Raw genomic sequence first — 20908 nt, 5'->3', positions numbered from 1 at the left:
TCCATCACTGGCCACTTTAATTTCACTCAGGGACCAAACACCACAGTGACTTCATTACTGGTCAAGTTTTGGAGAGTTCAAAAAATTTGGTTTAATGGTTGGTCATAAATGAGCCTGTTTCTAAACAGTCATTATTAACCACATTTATTGCAGGTGGCTGGCCTGCATGCTGGAGGATGTACATGTACGTCATCCAGCCTGTTCTGAGTTAGTTGTGCACAGAATGCCACTCCTGTGGATTGCGGATCCCGGTACCCAGCCACCTTCAGCGACCAGGTAATCATTTGATTGCTATGCAATCGGTATTCATGGTCTTTTTTCATTTATATAGCAAAAAATAAAAAACCTGTGGGGAGCAAATACCACCAAAAGTAAACTCTATTTGTGTGAAAAAAAATTATATACCGTATTTATTGGCGTACAACACACACTTTTTACCCCTGAAAATAGGGGGCAAATCACGGGTGCGTGTTATACACCGATAGCGTACCTTGGAGGGGAACGAGCGCCGCCGGAATTCACCGAGCCGTCATCTCCTGTTTACTCGGCTCTAAGGTCACATACAGTCCCGCCTCTGCCACTGGCATTGGTTCAGTGTTCTGTCTATCACAGGAGCTAGTCCAATGCTGATGGCGGAGGCGGGACTGTGTGTGTGTGACTGCAGAGTGAGAGCCGAGTAAACAGGAGATGCCGGCTCGGTGATTTCCTGCACTGGTCAGGCTGCATTGATAAAAGATGATGAGGCTGTAGATGAACATTGGGGCTTAAAATGGGCATTAATCAGGCTGCAGTGATGAGATGGGCTGCAGATGGGCATTGATCAGGCTGCATTGATGAGATGGGCTGCAGATGGGCATTGATCAGGCTGCATTGATGAGATGGGCTGCAGATGGGCATTGAACAGGCTGCATTGATGAGATGGGCTGCAGATGGGCATTGATCAGGCTGCAGATGGGCATTGTTCAGGCTGCATTGATAGGAGATGAGGAGGCTGCAGATGGGCACTAATCAGGCTGCATTGATGGGCACTGACCCTTATTTTAATTCAAAGTTGTTTATTTAAAAAAAAAAAAATTTCCTGAAACTTCCCTCTTAAAATGAAGGTGCGTGTCATACGCCTATGCGTGTTATACGCCGACAAATACGGTAATTTTAATTTCGGTACAGTGTTTGAAATAAAATCTAAAATTAATATTATCCAAGGGTGGTTACAGATTCCCTCTATTTATTCCATATATGTATTAATTTGTCTATTCCTATAGTTAGCTAGTCTATTAAAACTCTGATAATGTTACTATTGATAGCACAATAATATAAAAGTTTAGCTATTAAAACAAACACACTGCTTAATAAAACAATGTCTTATTTCCCAATAAAATAGGAAAATGCAAAACATGAAAATACTATAGAGCATATAACACAAGAACATCAAACATACTTATCGCTAGGCTGTCCCCTAGACACAGTCCCATCAGCTGGGCTAAGATGGTAATAGAGAGAGCCATCAGGCAAGAGCCAAGAGTGAAAAGGGGCGATTTCCCTTCTGTGAGCACTTTTTACACATTCATTCAGACCCACTCCTAACCACACCCCACTAGCATCCTGTCCAATGAGATATTGCCAAGAGGTAGTCCTTTTAATATATTATATTTCTGTCTGTCCTGCTGTATTGGCCTCTAAGGGAAGTGCTTAGATTTCCCTTTGATCTTCTGTAGCAGGACATTCATCAATCATCTTGTCAGCCATTGAAGCTTGCTTGCAGAGCGTTATCACACCAGTCGGTCAGGAGCCAAGCTGTTGTTCAGCCTTGATAGAGGGCCTGAACTTCTTCTTTCAGATGAAGATTCGGATATGCTACAAAGCTTTGATGTGCAACTTGTTACATTCCAGACAGCCCCCAAGAATGCAGAGGCTTGGTATAGCCATAGTTCATATTTCAAACACCTCTTGTATTATGAAATAAAACATGTTGCCTTCCAACAGTGTTGCATGAGGATGCAATTGCCAGTTAAAGGAGCACATTGCTAAATAGCAAAAAATGGCCTGGTCATGAAGGGGGTAAAAACTTCCAGTAAGTGGTTAAACTTTACATGTTGAGTAAAAATAAAGAACTCATGATTGTGAGGACAACTGAAAATTTTATGAATAAAGCAGTTGGGAACATGGTAGGGCTGAAACAACTAATCGATTAATCGACAACTAATCGATTACGAAATTAATCGATTACTATTTTCATAATCGATTAATCGGCCAGTAACATAATGGGGTTAAAAAAAAATAAAATGAGCCATTTATAGTACAAAAAGAACAAATCGCTACTGTAAATAATACTTTCACAGGTGTACAGTAAAAAAATGAGCCCCTTACAGTAGTGATTATCTGCTTCTTTTTTTTTTTGTACTATAAAGGGCTATTTTTAGTTTTATTTTAACCCAATTATGTTACTAAACGCCTTAGCCTGGTTCACATCTATGTGTTTTTTTGGTGCTTTTTGCAGAAACGCACTACAGTTCATTTACATGGTTTCCTATGGGACACGTTCACATCTATGCTTTTTTCAGCCGCTGCGTATTTGGAAAGGGTCAGGGACTTTTTTTTTTTTTTCTTTTATGCAAAACTGTGCTTTTTTTGGTTCAATATACTTCAATGGAGAAGCTGCAGAAAAGCATGTAATGCGTTTTTGCAGCAATTTGTGTTTTTTTAATCTGCCCAACAACAAATTGGCCAAAAAAACCCCCAGCAAAAACGCAAATCGCAGCAAAATCACGTGCGCAAAAAATCAAAAACGCACAGCAAAAAGCACTGCAGAAACAGATCAAAGGCAAACTGGAATAGGTGTGTACCGAGCCTTATGCTAGACACACCGATTCATTTTCAGGCCAGAATATTCAGACGAAAAATCTTTGTACATTCACTGAATGAAAGAATGTTGTTTGAAATTTTCACTTGTTTTTAACATTCTGTTTTTAAAATTATTGTAATTTCTGAACGAAAACTACATACGCTGTCTGAAAATTCCTTTGACCGAGAAGTTTTTTATTATTTCCAAATTTTCCCATCACTGTGGTTGAAAATGAATGTCGATTTGACCCCACGAACGATTAGAAAATCAAACAAACGTTCTCAAAATGACTTTGTTTTTTATTAAGGAAAACATTGTTTGTTTTTTAAATAAAAAAATGTGATCTCTGAATCGAATATTTACCAGATTCACCCTTTAATAGTATATACAGTATATATCTTCTGTCTGTTATTCTCAGAGTGGATTAGATATTTTGCTCCCTAACCATATAGTTGGTTATTTACATTTACCACTGCATAGAGATATTTAAGAATAAATTGCCTTTTTTTAAAACTTTACATATTAACTAAATTATACACCACACTCTTTTTTTAAGGTTATTAACCGATTAATCGAAACAATAATCGGCCAACTAATCGATTATGAAAATAATCGTTAGTTGCAGCCCTAGAACATGGAATTTTATATCTCACTTACCTATGTGACACATTGGACAGCATAAATCATTAATCTTATATTCTCCAGGAGGACATTCTGCAGCTAGTGAAGTAGAGATTACCTGTTAGGAAAATAAAAGAAATTATGTAAAGAATAACGACAGTAAAGTATATATGAAACATGATGTGGCACATATGGGAGGGTAAGGGGGAAAGTAGCATATATAACACCTCATACTCAATATGCATGTAAGCCATTTAAAACAAATCAGGGTTATATTTACCTGCTTCGTGCAAAGGAATTGCACAGACCAGCCCTGAACCCTTTCTTCTTGGGTTCCCTGCTGACGCTCCCGGCTCCTCCCCTCCCCTCCGCTGAGTGCTCCTATAGAAAGCCGGTTTCTATAGGGGCACTTGTGTGGGCTTGCTTCCGAACCTCACTGTCTGCATCTATAGACACAGACAGCGGAACTCAGCCCCGCCTCCAAATCCCTTGCCACTGGTTTTGATTGACAGCAGCAAATCCAGCAAGACCAGTGAGGGGAGAGAATAGCTGCAGATGTGCACAGCGCTGGGTCGAATGAGGGCTCAGGTAAGAAGAGGGGGGGTCTCGGGGTAAGGGGGAGATACTGGTGCCTAAATATTTTTTACCTTAATCAAAATAATGCCTTAAGGTAAACAAAATTAGGATTTAGAACCACTTTCAGTAACCATAACTCTTAGGTCAAATAAGGAGAAATAGGTTTGTCTCTCTCCTTCTCTTTGTGTGAGGGCAGCCACAGTGGTAATGGAGCTTTGGTCCATAGTTATTTTCAAGCAATTTTCACTGGAAGATATGTATGCTGTGTATGTGGATGATAGTTGTAATTTGAGCCAGCCTGCGTAGGTATGATATATTTTGCTGCGTTAATTCATCCATACATCCAGGTGATATCAAGCAAACTATTCTAGCCATTCTGTGATCGATAGAGGTTGGATAGTTCTCAAATGTCTGCACCAGTGGCGGCTGGTGGCAATTTTTTGGTCGGGTTGGTCGGTCAGTTGTTACCTCATCCATGGCGGGCAATCACGGGTGGCTTCCGTGGCTCTCCTCTGCGGCCATCACGAGCAACTTCTCCTTCCCCTGCTCAGCGGCTTCCGTCTCCTCCCTCCTTCTTGGCGGCCAATCAGAATGCTTCTCCTTTCAGCCAATCAGGAAACGTGTCTCAGACCTGCGCTTCCTGATTGGCAGAGAGGTGATTCAGCGTGAGAATAGTGAATATTCATTCACTATTCTAACACACATGGGTGGGCTCCAAGCACAATGCTCTGCGCCCGAAGTCCACCCTATTTTGAAGCCTATTAGAGCCTCTGGTCTGCACATTAAACATTTGATGTTGTGGAAGAGACACTGCCAAGGGCCTTGAGGCATGTTAATGCTGTAAATAATATTAAAAATATGTAATCTCTGTCCAATATTCCTGCATGATGGGACACCAGTATATGTGGGTAAAAGTACCCATAGTTTTGCACCTCTTCCAGCAGTCGGCTGAAACTGGGGTTGTTGTACCATCTAGCTCAGGGGTCTCCAAACTTTCTAAGCAAAGGGCCAGTTTACTGTCCTTCAGGCTTTAGGCGGGCCAGACTGTGGCAAGTGGGAGTAGAAAATGCCCTGGAATCCGTGCCCCATCAATGGTTTTAATAGGAGGAATAGTGCCCCATTGTTGAGATCAACGAGAAGAACATTGCCCCAATGATGGTGTCAGTAGGGGGAATGGTGCTCCATCACTCGTGTCAAGGGCCAGATAAAGGTAAGCAAAGGGCTACATCCAGCCCCCGGGCCACAGTTTGGAGACCACTGATCTTGCTAAAAGTTTAAAGGGGTTGTAAAGGCAATTTTTTTTATTAAAAAAAAAAAAAAAAAACATACATGTTATACTTACATCCACTGTGCAGCTCGTTTTGCACAGAGTGGCCCCAAACCTGGTCTTCTGGGGTCCCTCTGCGACTGTCTCAGCTCCTCCCCACAAGAACTAACCACCTTCATGCAAGCTCTCTCGCATGGTGGTTAGTTCTTGCGGGCGCGCTCCTGTGATACAGCCGGCGGCTATAGTCGCTCACTGTATCACTTGGCCCCGCCCCCCGGCACGCCGCGTCATTGGATGTGATTGACAGCAGCACGAGCCAATGGCTGCGCTGCTTTCAATCCATCCACTCTAGCCAATCAACGGCCAGGCTGATCGGCGAAGAGGACATCGGAGCCGAGCGCAGTAGGTGAACGGGCTCAGGTAAGTAAAACAGGGGGCTGGGGGGGCCGGTATTGTCAGATGTTTTTTCACCTTAATGCATAGGATGCATTAAGGTGAAAAAACGCAAACCTTTACAACCCCTTTAAAGGTCAACCTCCTTGGTTTTGGAACCCATAGATGAGGTATGTTGAGTTTTAAGAGATGCAGTGTATTTAAAAAATTTTATTATAGCACTCTGGATAAAATTAGTACAAACAATTAGGGATGCACTGAGATTTCGGCTGCAGAAACATATCGGCCGAAAAACGTATTTTCAGCACATTGCCGGAAAAAAAAAATTGCCGATAATGGCGCCGAAAATTGCGCAGTAGCGGTGAGCGCATGGACGTGTGATGTAACGCACGTTCCTCGTGGTTAAGACCCTGGACTCGTGAGCATGTTCCCTGCGGTGGAGACGCTGGAGTTGGGAGCACCTTCCCCGCGGACGTTCCACGTGGTTGAGACGGCTGCATACAGGACTGCATTGGAGAGTAGGCACCTTCCCTCCTGGATGGCTACTATTACTATTCGCCGGTGAGCATTCTCTTTAACTACTGACAAACAATCCATCTAGTAATTAATATATATATATATATATATATATATATATATATATATATATATATATATATATATATATATATATCAACCTTTGCTGTTGAAACAGAGATATTCAGTTATATGTACTTGTAGTATTATAGTTAGTTCTACTAGTTCTTCTACTACTAAACTAACAGGCCAGGTAATAATTATTATTATTTTGAAAGGTACTTATATAGCGCCGCCAAGTTAGATAGCATTCAGTTAGTATGTTATACTAATACTACACTGACAAGCGCATTCGTTTTTTTTAAACATGACAGTATGCACTAAGGCCTCATGCACACGAGACGCTGTTAAACTCGCGTTCAGAGGCAGTTGGACACTTTTTTCAACTGCCCCCGAACCCATTCAATGTTATCCTATGTGTCCATGTACACAGTCTAGTTTTTTGGCGTTTTTAGGCAGGTGCGTTTAACCTCTTTTCCAGAAGCAAAAAAATGGGTTCAGACGCAGAAGTTTTCCATGTTTCAGACGCCAAACGGAGCTAAACGCCGGTACTGCATTTATCCGCGTTTGCGTTTATAAGCGTTTTTAAAGGAACATTTTACAATCCGACTTTGGGGCCCCATTTCTGGGGGCCACTTGGTGCTAGGAACCCCAAATTTGGATATGTTATAGTGTTAGTCCAACTGTGTTAGCACACCAAATTTGGGGTTCCTAGCACCAACACAGTTGGACTAACACTATAACATATCCAAATTTGGGGTTCCTAGCACCAAGTGGCTCCGAGATATGGGGCCACAAAGTCAGGTCGGAAAATGTCATTCTCTGCTCTGCAGACGCTTCTAGACGCAAACGCGGTAAAACGCGGCTAAATGCAGCATGCAAACGTGGCAAAACGGGCATTTCTAAATGCCGGTTTCAGCTTTTAAAAACAGAGTTTGCACCAGCGTCTCGTGTGCATGAGGCCTAAGTATGCAGCAATATACTACTGAATATTATATCTCAAAAATAGCATGCAATCAAAATCGATAAATTCAATATATTCTTTGGTAAGTCAGATATACTGCAGTGCATGGTAAGAGAGCTGCACTGTTAAAAAAAAAAAAAAAAAAAGATTGGTGGTTAGGTTTAGTTTTTTTTTTTTTATTTTATAGCTGCCTGGGGTTTAGTTTTTAGATTTTAGTCCTTTTTTTTCCCCCTCAGATTTCACTCCCACTATAGATCATTCTATGCTATTCTACGCTACCAGCAAAGGTGGACCATGTCTGCAGTGTGGAAATATTTTAAAGTTTCTGATAAAGACCCCAAATTTGCAATCTGCAGTCTTTGCTCAGCAGAAATTTCAAGGAGGGGGTACAGTGCCAAGGCATTTTTCAACAACAGGTTTGATACACCACCTGAAAACACGTCATCCAGTTCAGCATACAGAACACAAGAAAACAGTACCCCTTCCAAAAAGTGCCTCAGGGCCAGGCTCAACACCATCTGTGGCCACAGTCTTTGAAAAGGTTAAAAAATTTACAAGTGACAGTCCCAAACCTCGCGACATTACATATAAAATTATGGAATTTACTGCATTAGACGACCAGCCATTCTCTGTTGTAGAGGACATTGGATTCTGTAGGCTCATGCAACATTGAGCCGCGTTACACACTACCAAGCAGATGCAACTTTGCAGATACCCGTCTACCCGAATTGTTTTGCAGTGTTGGAAAACCCAATCATGAGCTCATGACTACTGACATCATAGCTATCAGTTTTACTACCGACATTTGGAGTTCAGACGTCAGTCCAATGAGCATGCTTAGCCTGACAGTGCAGTGGATAGATGCCAAATTTCAATTGCAAAACATGCTACTTAAAGCACATGAGTTTGTTGGATCACATACTGCAGCAGCAATATCTGACGCTTTAAACCATGTTTGACACTTGCTACATTGAGAAGTCTAAAGTGCACTTGATTGTCCGAGATAATGCGCGGAACATGGCAAAGGCAATGGAGGACAGTGAACTTAAAAGCATACCGTGTATGGCACACACGCTGCAATTGGCTGTGAATGAGGGATTGCCGAGTCAGCGCACCATATCTGATATCGTAATAAAAGGAAGAAAAATTGTGGGTCACTTTAAGCATTCTCCGCTTGCTCATTCCAGATTACATGCTTTGCAGATACAGTTTGGAATGCCACTGAAACAACTGCAGCAAGATGTAGCCACTTGTTGGAACAGCACCTACTATATGCTGCAAAGTCATTTCAAACAAAAGCGTGTTTTTGCTGCATACATTGCAGATTGCGAGCTGCCGGTGTCTTGCCGAGAAAGTTCCCTCGGTGGATAAGTTCCCCCCTGTACTGCGCAGGCGCAGCACCTGCGCAGTACGAACTACTGTCAGCCGCCGGAGATAGCCGAAGCTCAAACTCTTCAATCAGCTGTACACGGCGCCTGCGCCCTAGGTCCAGGTTCCTTCCCCACCATCCAAGTGGACCTAGAGGGGGAATCTAAAAGAGCCGAGCGAAGCGAGGCGAGCGACCCTCTTATAGGCACCGTGTACAGCTGATTTTCAGCTATTCCGCTTCGGCTATTTCCGCCGGATCCTACTGCGCAGGCGCAGCGCCTGCGCAGTAGAGGGGGTAACGTATCCGCCGAGCGGAACTTTCTCGGCAGAGCACCGGCAACATTGAGCGCACATCAGTGGATGTTATTGAAAATAGTTTGTCTCTTCTATCTCCATTTGAACAGTTAACAAAAGAAATAAGCTCAGCTAATGCTTCCATTGCTGAAGTTATTCCCTTGATTGCTGCACTGAAGCGTCTGCTAGGAAAAGAGACACAAACAGACCATGGTGTAAAAATGGCTAAAACCACTCTACTGGAGGCCGTTAACAACCGGTTAAAATCACCGAATCCTACCATCTGTACTACATTGCAACAGTTCTAGATCCTCGATTTAAAGAGCATTATTTTTTTAATGTGGAGAAAAAGCAGCGTGCACGGGAAATGATACAGGCACAAATGGAGGTGATTGAAGCATCTGGGGAAGGAGTTTTGAGGTGTAGCAGAGGAAAGTATACCAGAGAAACGGCCGCATACAAGTGAAGAGGAACACACTCCCTAGATATCTGATATGTTTGAAGAAATTTTGCATGAACGCACCCCAGTCCATAGCAGTGCCACAACAACTGCAGCTACCCAACAGCTGGAGATTTATTTAGCTGAACAGCCTATCGCCAGAAGCGACAATCCCCTTGAGTACTGGCGCATCAACAAACATTTTTCTTAGCTTGCACAGATTGCCCGCAGATATTTATCTGCCCCAAGCACCAGTACAGAGAGTAAGAGACTATTCAGTCTAGCATCTCATATTCTTGATGAGAAGAGGAACTGTCTCTCCTGTGAGAAAGCTGAACAACTGTTGTTCTTAAAGCGGGGGTCCACCTATCTATCGTTTTTTTTTTTTTTTAGTTCATTCACAAACTTTTCTTCTCAGCATTACATACTCACATATTGTGTGTAATATGTCCGCCTGTGTCAGATTTCGTCGGTAAGAATAACTTATATTATTCACTGCAGGCGGTTTCCATCTTCATTGTGGGCATTTGAAGCCCACAAGCATTTATTTCCTGGATGTGGTGAATGCTGTGCTCCCAGCATTCACTGCTCGTTCCCGCACATGCTCAGTGGCATCCTGGGAAGCCTGAGACTAGCTCCCAGGAGTCTGGGAGAGGCTAGAAACACGCCTACTCCCACGGGAGGAGAACCAGGAAGTGCAAAGAAGAATAGAAAAATAAAAGGTAATTACGGCGATTTAAATTTTTTTAAACGGCATGTCAGCATCTAGGCAAGGAAGAGAATACATACAGATATTGTTCAAAATTTGGGTGGAACCCCGCTTTAAAGCGAAATCTGCCAATTTTACTGAAATAAAATTAGAAATCAGTAGCACAGTCCAATTAATTTACTATGTTGAACATAGTAAATTGGTATATTCAGACGGTGCTATTGGACACAATTGGAACATGTTCCAATTGTCTAGTTGTGCCATTGGTTGTTCATTGTAGTTCTTTTACAGTTTTTTTTTGTACTTCTTCAAATTAAGCCCCCTTTCACACCAAGGGCGTTTTGCAGGCGCTATAGCATTAAAAATAGCGCCTGCAATCCGCCCTCAAACAGCTGCAGCATTGTCTCCAGTGTGAAAGCCGAGGGCTTTCACACCGGAGCGCTGCGCTGGCAGGACGGAAAAAAAAGTCCTGCCAGCAGCTTCTTTGGAGCGGTGAAGGAGCAGTGTGTTTACCGCTCCTCCACCGCTGCTCCCCATTGAAATTAATGGGGCAGCGCTGGGATACCACTGGCAAAACGCCGCTATTGCGGCGCATTGTGGGCGGTTTTAACCCTTTCTCGGCCGCTAGCGGAGGTAAAAGCGCCCCGCTAGCGGCCGAAATGCGCCGCTAATCTGATGGTAAAACGCCGCTATAAATAGCGGCGTTTTACCGCCGACGCTATGGGTGGCACAGTGTGAAAGGGCTCTAAGAGAGAACTCCAGCCTTTGAACTACTGTACACATAGTTTGTTGTTGGGACAAACTATGTCTCTCCCTAAGCTGTCAGCCAGCTGCATGTGCAAAACTGTATGTATCTTCTTCTTCTATGTTCTGTATCTTTGGCTGGCTACATACATACAGTATACTAGAGGTCGACCGATATGGGTTTTTCTCTGGCCGATGCCGATATTTAGAAATCGTGGTGGCCGATATGTGATGCCGATTTTTTTGGGCAGATATATTAGGCCGATTTTTTTTTTTTTTCCCCTTCATCTCATAAAATCTAACAGTTAAACCCCTTTCACACTGGGGCGTTTTTCAGGCGCTTTTAGGCTAAAAATAGCGCCTGTAAAACGGCCCGAGTGCTTTCACACAGAGGCGATGCGCTGGCAGGATGTTAAAAAAAAGTCCTGCAAGCAGCATCTTTGGAGCGGTGTATACCACCACTCCTGCCCATTGAAATGAACGCGCACCGCTGCCGAAGCACCTGCAAAGCGTTTCGGCAGCGGCGCTTCAGAGGTGCATTTAACCCCCTCCTCAGCTGCTAGCTGGGTTATAAGCGCCCCGCTAACAGCCGAATAGCGCTGCTAAAATGACTATAAAGCACCGCTAAAACTAGCAGCGGTTTACCGTCAACGCATGCCCACTCCAGTGTGGAAGCAACCTTAAGTGATACAGAAAATTTTTTACATTTAAACATTTATTAAACAAAACAAACCTGCAATCAGTTCACTTGTATGTAGAATTTAGATTGAAAAAAAAAAAATTAAAAAAAACTCTCTCTTAAATATTAACCACTTCAGCCCCGGAAGGATTTACCCCCTTCCTGACCAGAGCACTTTTTACAATTCGGCACTGCGTCGCTTTAACTGCTAATTGCGCGGTCATGCAATGCTGTACCCAAACGAAATTTGCATCCTTTTCTTCCCACAAATAGAGCTTTCTTTTGATGGTATTTGATCACCTCTGCCGTTTTTATTTTTTGCGCTATAAACGGAAAAAGACTGAAAATTTTGAAAAAAAATGATATTTTCTACTTTTTGTTATAAAAAAAATCCAATAAACTAAATTTTAGTCATACATTTAGGCCAAAATGTATTCGGCCACATGTCTTTGGTAAAAAAAATGTCAATAAGCGTATATTTATTGGTTTGCGCAAAAGTTATAGCGTCTACAAACTAGGGTACATTTTCTGGAATTTACACAGCTTTTAGTTTATGACTGCCTATGTAATTTCTTGAGGTGCTAAAATGGCAGGGCAGTACAAACCCCCCCAAATGACCCCATTTTGGAAAGTAGACACCCCAAGGAAATTGCTGAGAGGCATGTTGAGCCCATTGAATATTTATTTTTTTTGTCCCAAGTGATTGAATAATGACAAAAAAAAAAAAAAAAATTTACAAAAAGTTGTCACTAAATGATATATTGCTCACACAGGCCATGGGCATATGTGGAATTGCACCCCAAAATACATTCAGCTGCTTCTCCTGAGTACGGGGATACCACATGTGTGGCACTTTTTGGGAGCCTAGCCGCGTACGGGGCCCCGAAAACCAATCACCGCCTTCAGGATTTCTAAGGGCATACATTTTTGATTTCACTCCTCACTACCTATCACAGTTTTGAAGGCCATAAAATGCCAAGATGGCACAAACCCCCCCCAAATGACCCAATTTTGGAAAGTAGACACCCCAAGCTATTTGCTGAGAGGCATGGTGAGTATTTTGCAGCTCTCATTTGTTTTTGAAAATGAAGAAAGACCAGAAAAAAAAAATTTTTTTTTTTCTTTTTTCAATTTTCAAAACTTTGTGACAAAAAGTGAGGTCTGCAAAATACTCACTATACCTCTCAGCAAATAGCTTGGGGTGTCTACTTTCCAAAATTGGGTCATTTGGGGGGGTTTTGTGCCACCTGGGCATTCCATGGCCTCCGAAACTGTGATAGGCAGTGAAGAGTGAAATCAAAAATTTACGGCCTTAGAAAGCCTGAAGGCGGTGATTGGTTTTCGGGGTCCCGTACGTGGCTAGGCTCCCAAAAAGTCTCACACATGTGGTATCCCCGTACTCAGGAGAAGCAACAGAATTTATTTTGGGGTGTAATTTCACATATTTCCATGGCATGTTTGAGCAATATAACATATAGTGACAACTTTGTGCAAAAAAAAAAAAAAATTTGTCTCTTTCCCGCAACTTGTGTCACAATATAAAATATTCCATGGACTCGACATGACTCTCAGCAAATAGCTTGGGGTGTCTACTTTCCAAAATGGGGTCATTTGGGGGGTTTGAACTGTCCTGGCATTTTATGCACAACATTTAGAAGCTTATGTCACACATTACCCACTCTTCTAACCACTTGAAGACAAAGCCCTTTCTGACACTTTTTGATTACATGAAAAAATTATTTTTTTTTGCAAGAAAATTACTTTGAACCCCCAAACATTATATATTATTTTAAAGCAAATGCCCTACAGATTAAAATGGTGGGTGTTTCATTTTTTTTTTTCACACAGTAATTGCGCAGCGATTTTTCAAACGCATTTTTTGTGGAAAAAACACACTTTTTTAAATTTTAATGCACTAAAACACACTATATTGCCCAAATGTTTGAGGAAATAAAAAAGATGATCTTAGGCCGAGTACATGGATACCAAACATGACATGCTTTAAAATTGCGCACAAACGTGCAGTGGCAACAAAATTAATACATTTTTAAAAGCCTTTAAAAGCCTTTACAGGTTACCACTTTAGATTTACAGAGGAGGTCTACTGCTAAAATTACTGCCCTCGATCTGACCTTCGCGGTGATACCTCACATGCATGGTGCAATTGCTGTTTACATTTGACGCCAGACCGACGCTTGCGTTCGCCTTAGCGCGAGAGCAGGGGGGACAGGGGTGCTTTTTTTTTTTTTTTTTCTTTATTATTTTTTTGCTTTTTTATCTTATTTTTAAACTTTTCCTTTCATTTTTTTTTCAAATCATTTTTATTGTTATCTCAGGGAATGTAAATATCCCCTATGATAGCAATAGGTAGTGACAGGTACTCTTTTTTGAAAAAATTGGGGTCTATTAGACCCTAGATCTCTCCTCTGCCCTCAAAGCATCTGACCACACCAAGATCGGTGTGATAAAATGCTTCCCCAATTTCCCAATGGCGCTGTTTACATCCGGCGAAATCTAAGTCATAAAATGCTCGTAGCTTCCGGTTTCTTAGGCCATAGAGATGTTTGGAGCCACTCTGGTCTCTGATCAGCTCTATGGTCAGCTGGCTGAATCACCGTCTGCATTCTCAGGTTCCCTGTTGAGACAGGAGAGCCAGAGAAAAACACGGAAGACGGTGGGGGGGGGGCATTCCCTCCCACTGCTTGTAAAAGCAGTCTAGAGGCTAATTAGCCGCTAGGATTGCTTTTACATGAAAGCCGACCGCTGGCTAAAAAGAATGATACCAAGATGATACCTAAACCTGCAGGCATCATTCTGGTATAACCACTCAAAGTCGTGAATGCTGTACCTGAAGACAAAAAAATGGTTAACAATAAAGCACAGTAAACGGTAAAGTATAAAAAATTGCATACCTGAAAAGCAAACCTGATAAAACATAATAACAATAAAACATTTCAGAATATAATACAGTAAAAAAGAGCAGAACAATAGAGAGAGAATAGAGAGAGAGAGAACAATGAAACGACAACTATTTTTTTTTATTTTTGTTTGTGTTTTATTTTTATTTTTTTACACTTTTTTTTGTAACTAACTTTTATAACTGTAACCGGTTCCAGGTTCGGGTCTCTCAAAATGCGATGGCATCTTGGGAGACCCTGTGCAATGCTGTACCCTACGCTAATACTCAACTAGTGAATGGTAGCGTTCAAAACATTCACCAATGCAAAGACCAGGATTGTCAGGACAGGAGGGACAATAATAGCGGGTGTCACGCCTATATCCGCGCTTGCTGCAGACACAACATCTTTTTTGGGGGGGTTCGTTGGGTAGGGGTACTCGGGAGGACATATAAATGCCCCTCTCATGCAGCCGACTGCATTTGGTTGGGGATGTGAAAGGGGGAAGTACGGGCGCTGCAGAAGCGGTGGGTTCCCAATTAGGATTGGCGAATGCAGCAGGAAGGGCATTATGGGCACGACAGGCCTAGGTTTGTCTTTTTGGTGGCAGCGGGACACTACTTGTGCTTGCCACCTCACCAGCTTGAACTGCACTTATGGGACTCGCCACGTCACCAAGTGTTACTGCAGTGCTGGTTTGACTACGACCGGGGTGTACTAGGCCGCTGGTGCTTGCCAGTTCACCAAAACGCTACAAAAAAAAGTGACGGTGATCGATCGATACTGCACTTGGGTGGGCTGGGCTGGGCCGGGCGGAGGGGCAAAACGCAGGTGCTAGCAGGTATCTGGGCTGATCCCGCTAACACTGCGTTTTTGGGAACCCTAAACTGCTGGGGACGCTAGTATAGATCTGATCGGATCAGATATTGATCCGATCAGATACTATACCACTAAGGGAGGCGTATGCTGCGTGCGTGGGTGTTAGCGGTACTGGCGCTAATCTGACGCTGCCTGGGGCTGGTGCTTGCCAGTTCACCAAAATGCTACCAAGAAAACTGTTAGCGATCGCAGGGATCAGGCCTGAATCTGCGAACGCTGCAGTTATGCGTTTAGTGTTTTGTAAGTGACAGTGATCGATCGATACTGCACTTGGGTGGGCTGGGCTGGGCCAGGCGGAGGGGAAAAACGCAGGTGCTAGCAGGTATCTGGGCTGATCCCGCTAACACTGCGTTTTTGGGAACCCTAAACTGTTGGAGACGCTAGTATAGATCTGATCGGATCAGATATTGATGCGTTCAGATACTATACCACTAAGGGAGGTGTACGGTGCGTGTACGGTGCGTGCGTGGGTGTTCGCGGTACTGGCGCTAATCTGACGCTGCCTGGGGCGAAGCATATCACCGCCGGGCGATCAGGGGGCTAAACCTTTATTCGGTAATAAACGGCGGGTGCCCTGACACTATAAAAAATAAACGAACTAACCAGCGTCACCCGTAACAGTTATACGGTGATCAGTGGTGAAAGGGTTAACTAGGGGGCAATCAAGAGGTTAAAACATTTATTAGATAGTATATGGGGGTCCCTGTCGCTATAAAACGCTGACAGCGAACCTAAATATTTACGTTCCTAACTAGCGTCACCAGCGACACTAATACAGCGATCAGAAAAATGATCGCTTAGCGACACTGGCGACAGGGGGTGATCAAGGGGTTAAAACTTTATTAGGGGGGGTTAGGGGGGTACCACTCACTGTCCTACCACAGTAACTGTCACAAACTGACACTATGCAGTAATCAGGAAAAAAAAAAAAAAAACTGCTGGTGTCAGTTTGTGACTGGGGGGGGGGTGATTGGGGGGGATCGGGGGGGGATCGGGGGTGTTTAGTGTGCCTGGCATGTTCTACTGTGTTGTGTGTGAGTGTTGGTGCACTTACATGTCGTCTCTCCTCGGCGCTGGAACGGAAACTGCCCAGCAGAGGAGAGATGACATCACATCCTCTGCCTCTGTGTACTATACAGAGGCAGGGGATGTTTCTCATTGGCTTGGAGCGATCGCGAGGGGGGGGGCCACGATCGGATGGTCTCCCCCTCGTCCCTCATCGCTCCCAACCAAATGCCGACCGCCGATGGCACCGGGGGGGGGGTCCGATTGGACCCCCCGCCCGCGGGAAGGCAATCACGTACCAGGTACGTGATTTTGCCTGCCCGTGCCGCTCTGCTCACGTATATAGACGTGAGGCGGTCGGCAAGTGGTTAAATACACAAAAACAGGTAATCAAAACTTTTGGACGAAAAAAAAAAAAATGGGCTAACTTTACTGCTTAGTTTTTTTTTTTATTTATTAGTGTATTTTTTTTTTTAAATTGCGTTTGAAAGACCGCTGCGCAAATACCGTGTGACATAAAATATTGCAACAACCGCTATTTTATTCCCTAGGGTCTCTGCTAAAAAAAAAAAAAAAAATATTATATATATATATATATATATATATATATATATATATATATATATATATATATATATATATATATATAATGTTTGGGGGTTTTAAGTGATTTTCTAGCAGAAAATACAGGATTTTTACTTGTAAGCAACAAATGTCAGAAAAGATTTAGTCTTTAAAATGGTTAAACTGAGAGAGTTTAGTTCATTTATAAGTGTAAACATTGTATCTCTTCAGGTTCTTTTTATCAGATTTGGCAGGCTGCCCAGAGGAGGAGAGAAGTCACTTCACAGAAGATTTCAGGCAACTTGTATTGACTTCTATTACAGAAGTCATTTGCAAGTCGCGCTGAAGTTATATCGGCCTTTTTTATCAGCACAATCAGCCGATGCCGATTAAGTAAAAAACACCAAATATCGGCCGATATATAGGTCGACCTCTACAGTATACCGCACTGTGTTCTGGGTATGGGCGGAGACTTCCAGAAACACAGACTAGTCTACATTTCTTGCCGTGATTGGCTGAGCGCCGCTGCTGTAGACTAGCCTGTGTCCCGGGAAGTCTCCGCCCATACCCAGAACACAGTGCGGTATACTGTATGACTATATATATGTAACCCGCAGCTACATACTACATATTACATATACATACAGTTTTAATCGCACATGCAGACGCTGACACCTTAGGGAGAGAACTTAGGGATATTAAATTAGTTCTCATTTAAGTTGAAAATAAAATGAAAAAAAAAAATCATGTTATTATAATATTATTTACAGAACTGTGAAAACAGAATAACGGCCTTCTGCCATATTTCTGTAATGGTTAATTGTTCATTAATTTTATAACAGTTTGTTTTGCACAGTAACTTTGCCATTAAAAGGGATATGAAACTGCATAGGAAAACACAGAGGTTGATTGATTTACTATTACCAAAACTGGAGAGTGCAAAATCTGGTGCAGCTCTGCGTGGACGGTTAGGTTAACCAAATCGGCTTCCAGTTTTTTTTTTGTCAAAGCGCTGAACAAGCCAAAGAACTTCAAAGCTCATTGGCTAGCCTAATGTATTAAGCTGTGCTAAATTTTTCAATCTCTCCAATTTTAGTAAATCAACTGCACAATCTCTGGTGCTTGGAAGTGGGCCCCAGACTGTTGCCTACATTTTTCCCTGCTGGCTTCACTGGACATGCCTCGCCTTGATGTCCTCTTATGCCCCATACACACGATCAGAAATTTTGTCAGAAAAAACTTGGATGGTTTTTCCGACGGAATTACGCTCAAGCTTGCCTTGCATACACATGGTCACACTAAAGTCCTAAATACATGAATTCCTCCACCCACCGTAACGCGGTCTGGGACGCACAATCCCTGGCCTGCGCATCTATAGGGAATAGGACAGACTTAGTCCAATTAATGTGAATCCCTGAGAACCGTCCAAACTCATCAAAAGCCTCCAGGGCGGCCTGTAGCGAAGAATCAGCATCATGTAAATATAACAGGGTGTCATCCGCATATAGGGATATTTTCTCCTCCAGAGGGCCAACCCGGAGCCCCGCAATAAGAGTCCCTGACTTCGGCCGGCAGGGGCTCCAAGGCCAGCGCAAATAAGCTGGGAGACAGTGGGCAGCCCTGCCGAGTCCCCCTCTGGAGGAGAAAAACATCCGAAAGGGTATCATTCACCCGATTCCTTGCCCCAGGGGTCTTATATAACAAACTTAGCCAGTGAAGGAACCTAGTTCCCACCCCAAATTTCCGCAACACCGCCCATAAGTATTCCCATTCAACTGAGTCAGAAGCCTTCTCCACATCAAGAAAGGCTATGACTCTTGTTCCCCCGTTACTATGGGAGGTGGCTAAATTCAGGAACAAACGGCGGATATTGATATCGGTGCCCTTCCCTGGCATAAACCCGGTCTGATCTATGTGAATAAGGTCCGCTATTACCTTGCAGAGCCTAATGGCCAATATTTTAGCAAGTAATTTGGCATCAGCATTAATTAAGGCCGGTAAAAGGCACACTCTTCGGGGTCCTTACCAGGTCTGGGCACCAAAACCACAATCGCGTCGGAAACTAATCTGGTAGGGAGTCTAGGGTGGAGAATTGCCGCAATAATGAGGTGAACCTAGGTGCTAGAAGTTCCTGGTATACAGAGTAGAATTCAATAGGAATTCCATCCGATCCAGGGGCTTTTCCCGACTGCATGGATCCCAAGGCCTCTTGTACTTCCTCAAGAGAGATGTCCTTATCCAACTCCACGCATTTCTCTGCCTCCAAGGAGGGGAGTGAGATCTGGTCCAAATAGTGGAGCAGCTCAGAATTATCAAAGTTCGCCCTAGAGGAATACAGAGTCTGGTAGAACTCAAGGAATCTTGCATTGATATCCGCTGGAGCTGTAAACAGACAGCCATCCAGATCTCTTAACCTACCAATGTGAGTCACAGTATGCTGCTCCCTGGCTAGCCAGGCCAATAGCCTACCATTCTTATCCCCAAATTCAAAAACCCCCTGGGCACTATCAAGCATAGATTTTCTGGTGAGTTCGACTCTATGTAAGGATAATTCCCTTAGGGTGTCCTGCTAGGTCACATAGTGAGCCTGATCAGATCGCACATACTCTGCCTCCCTCAACTTCGCCTGCTCCTCTAAGTGCCTCAGAGACTGCGCAGATTGCCTTTTTTCGCGGCTATTTGAGCCACGTATTCACCTCTAAGCCAAGATTTAAAGGCGTCCCACAACAGCAGGGGTCCAGCAGAGTCTGCATTATTTATCCAAAAAGGTACACAAGGCCTCTGGTAGCTCCTCCTGGATTTCAGGGTCCATAGTCCAGTACCTGGACAGCCGCCATAGCCTCTCGCCCTACACATGAAAGAGTCGGATAATAACAGATACCGGAGCATGATCTGAGATACCTTGCAAGAAGATTCTCAGAAGAGACCACCCTCCGCAGGAAAGCAGGGGAGGCAAAAGCCAGGTCAATGCGGGACATGGTCCAGTAAGTGGTAGAAAGGCAAGTATAGTGCCTATCAGAGGGGTGGAAGTGGCGCCAAACATCTGTCATGTGGAAGGCGGAGGCCCAGCGAGAGAGGCCATGTTGTTGGGGACCAGAGGCGTGCATTCTGTCCAGCCATAATATGGAGTCATATTAAAATCGACCATAAGTAGAACATTTTTAACATTGTACATCGTAACCTGCTGCATCGGTGGTGGCGGGGGGGGGGGGGGGGGGGTCTGATAGACTCCCACTATCACAAAAGGGATCTCTGAAATCAGAGTGTGGAGAAGCACATATCTGCCCCCGGGTCCAGTTTCACATCCAAAAGCTGAAAGGGTAGGGATCTGTGCACCAGGACACTAAAATCCCTGGCATAATTAGAATAAGGTGCATGGTAGTGAGCACTGACCCAGGCCCGTTTCAGACTGAGAATGTGGGACCCCACAAGATGTGTCTCCTGAATGATGCACACCTGTGGGCGGAGTTTCCGTAGGTAGTTAAGCACTAGAGAGCGCTTGACAGCAGAATTGAGCCCCCGTACGTTCCATGACACCACCAAGCACTTAGCCATGACAAAAGGTACATTGATAGGGCAAGGAGACTCAGTAGCAGTAGTGTCCGGAGCCAGTATCCCAGGGGGGAGCAGCTCTCGCCCCCGGTCACACTGGAAGCACACAGCACAGCAACCTCAGAAGCAATGTTACACCTAAGAATTATACAGGTACTAACGAGTATTCTCAGTAAAAGACCAACAGTAACTCTGAAATAATAAAAAAAACAACATGAACAACCAACCATGGTTAGCAACTGCTAACCCTCCCCACCCCCCCACCCCGTGCACCTCGGAACAGTAATGCCGCGTACACACGAGCGGACTTTATGGCAGACTTTGCCCGGCGGACGGGATTTCGTCAGACAATTCGATCGTGTGTGGGTTCAAAAGTTGTTTTCTCAAAAGTTGGACGGACTTAGATTTGAAACATGTTTCAAATCTATCCGACGGACTCGAGTCCGGTCGAAAAGTCAGCTCGTCTGTATGCTAGTTCGACGGACAAAAAGCCACGCTAGGGCAGCTATTGGCTACTGGCTATGAACTTCCTTGTTTTA

General features: G+C 43.7%; 1 protein-coding gene across 2 annotated transcripts in view; it reads right to left on the bottom strand.

The window, feature by feature from the left end:
* Positions 1-20908, bottom strand: part of TNFRSF14 (TNF receptor superfamily member 14) — a 199109-nt gene that overhangs the window by 101362 nt on the left and 76839 nt on the right. For both annotated transcript variants that reach the window (XM_073603009.1, XM_073603010.1), the window contains exon 2: positions 3500-3581. In XM_073603009.1, coding sequence (XP_073459110.1) covers positions 3500-3581 — 82 coding nt within the window. The remainder of the gene's footprint in view (positions 1-3499; positions 3582-20908) is intronic.

This window comes from Aquarana catesbeiana, linkage group LG10, assembly GCF_042186555.1.
Source record: "Aquarana catesbeiana isolate 2022-GZ linkage group LG10, ASM4218655v1, whole genome shotgun sequence".
Taxonomy (NCBI): Eukaryota; Metazoa; Chordata; class Amphibia; order Anura; family Ranidae; genus Aquarana; species Aquarana catesbeiana.
Note: the sequence above shows the minus strand (reverse complement) of the source record. Positions and strands in the feature narration are given on the sequence as shown.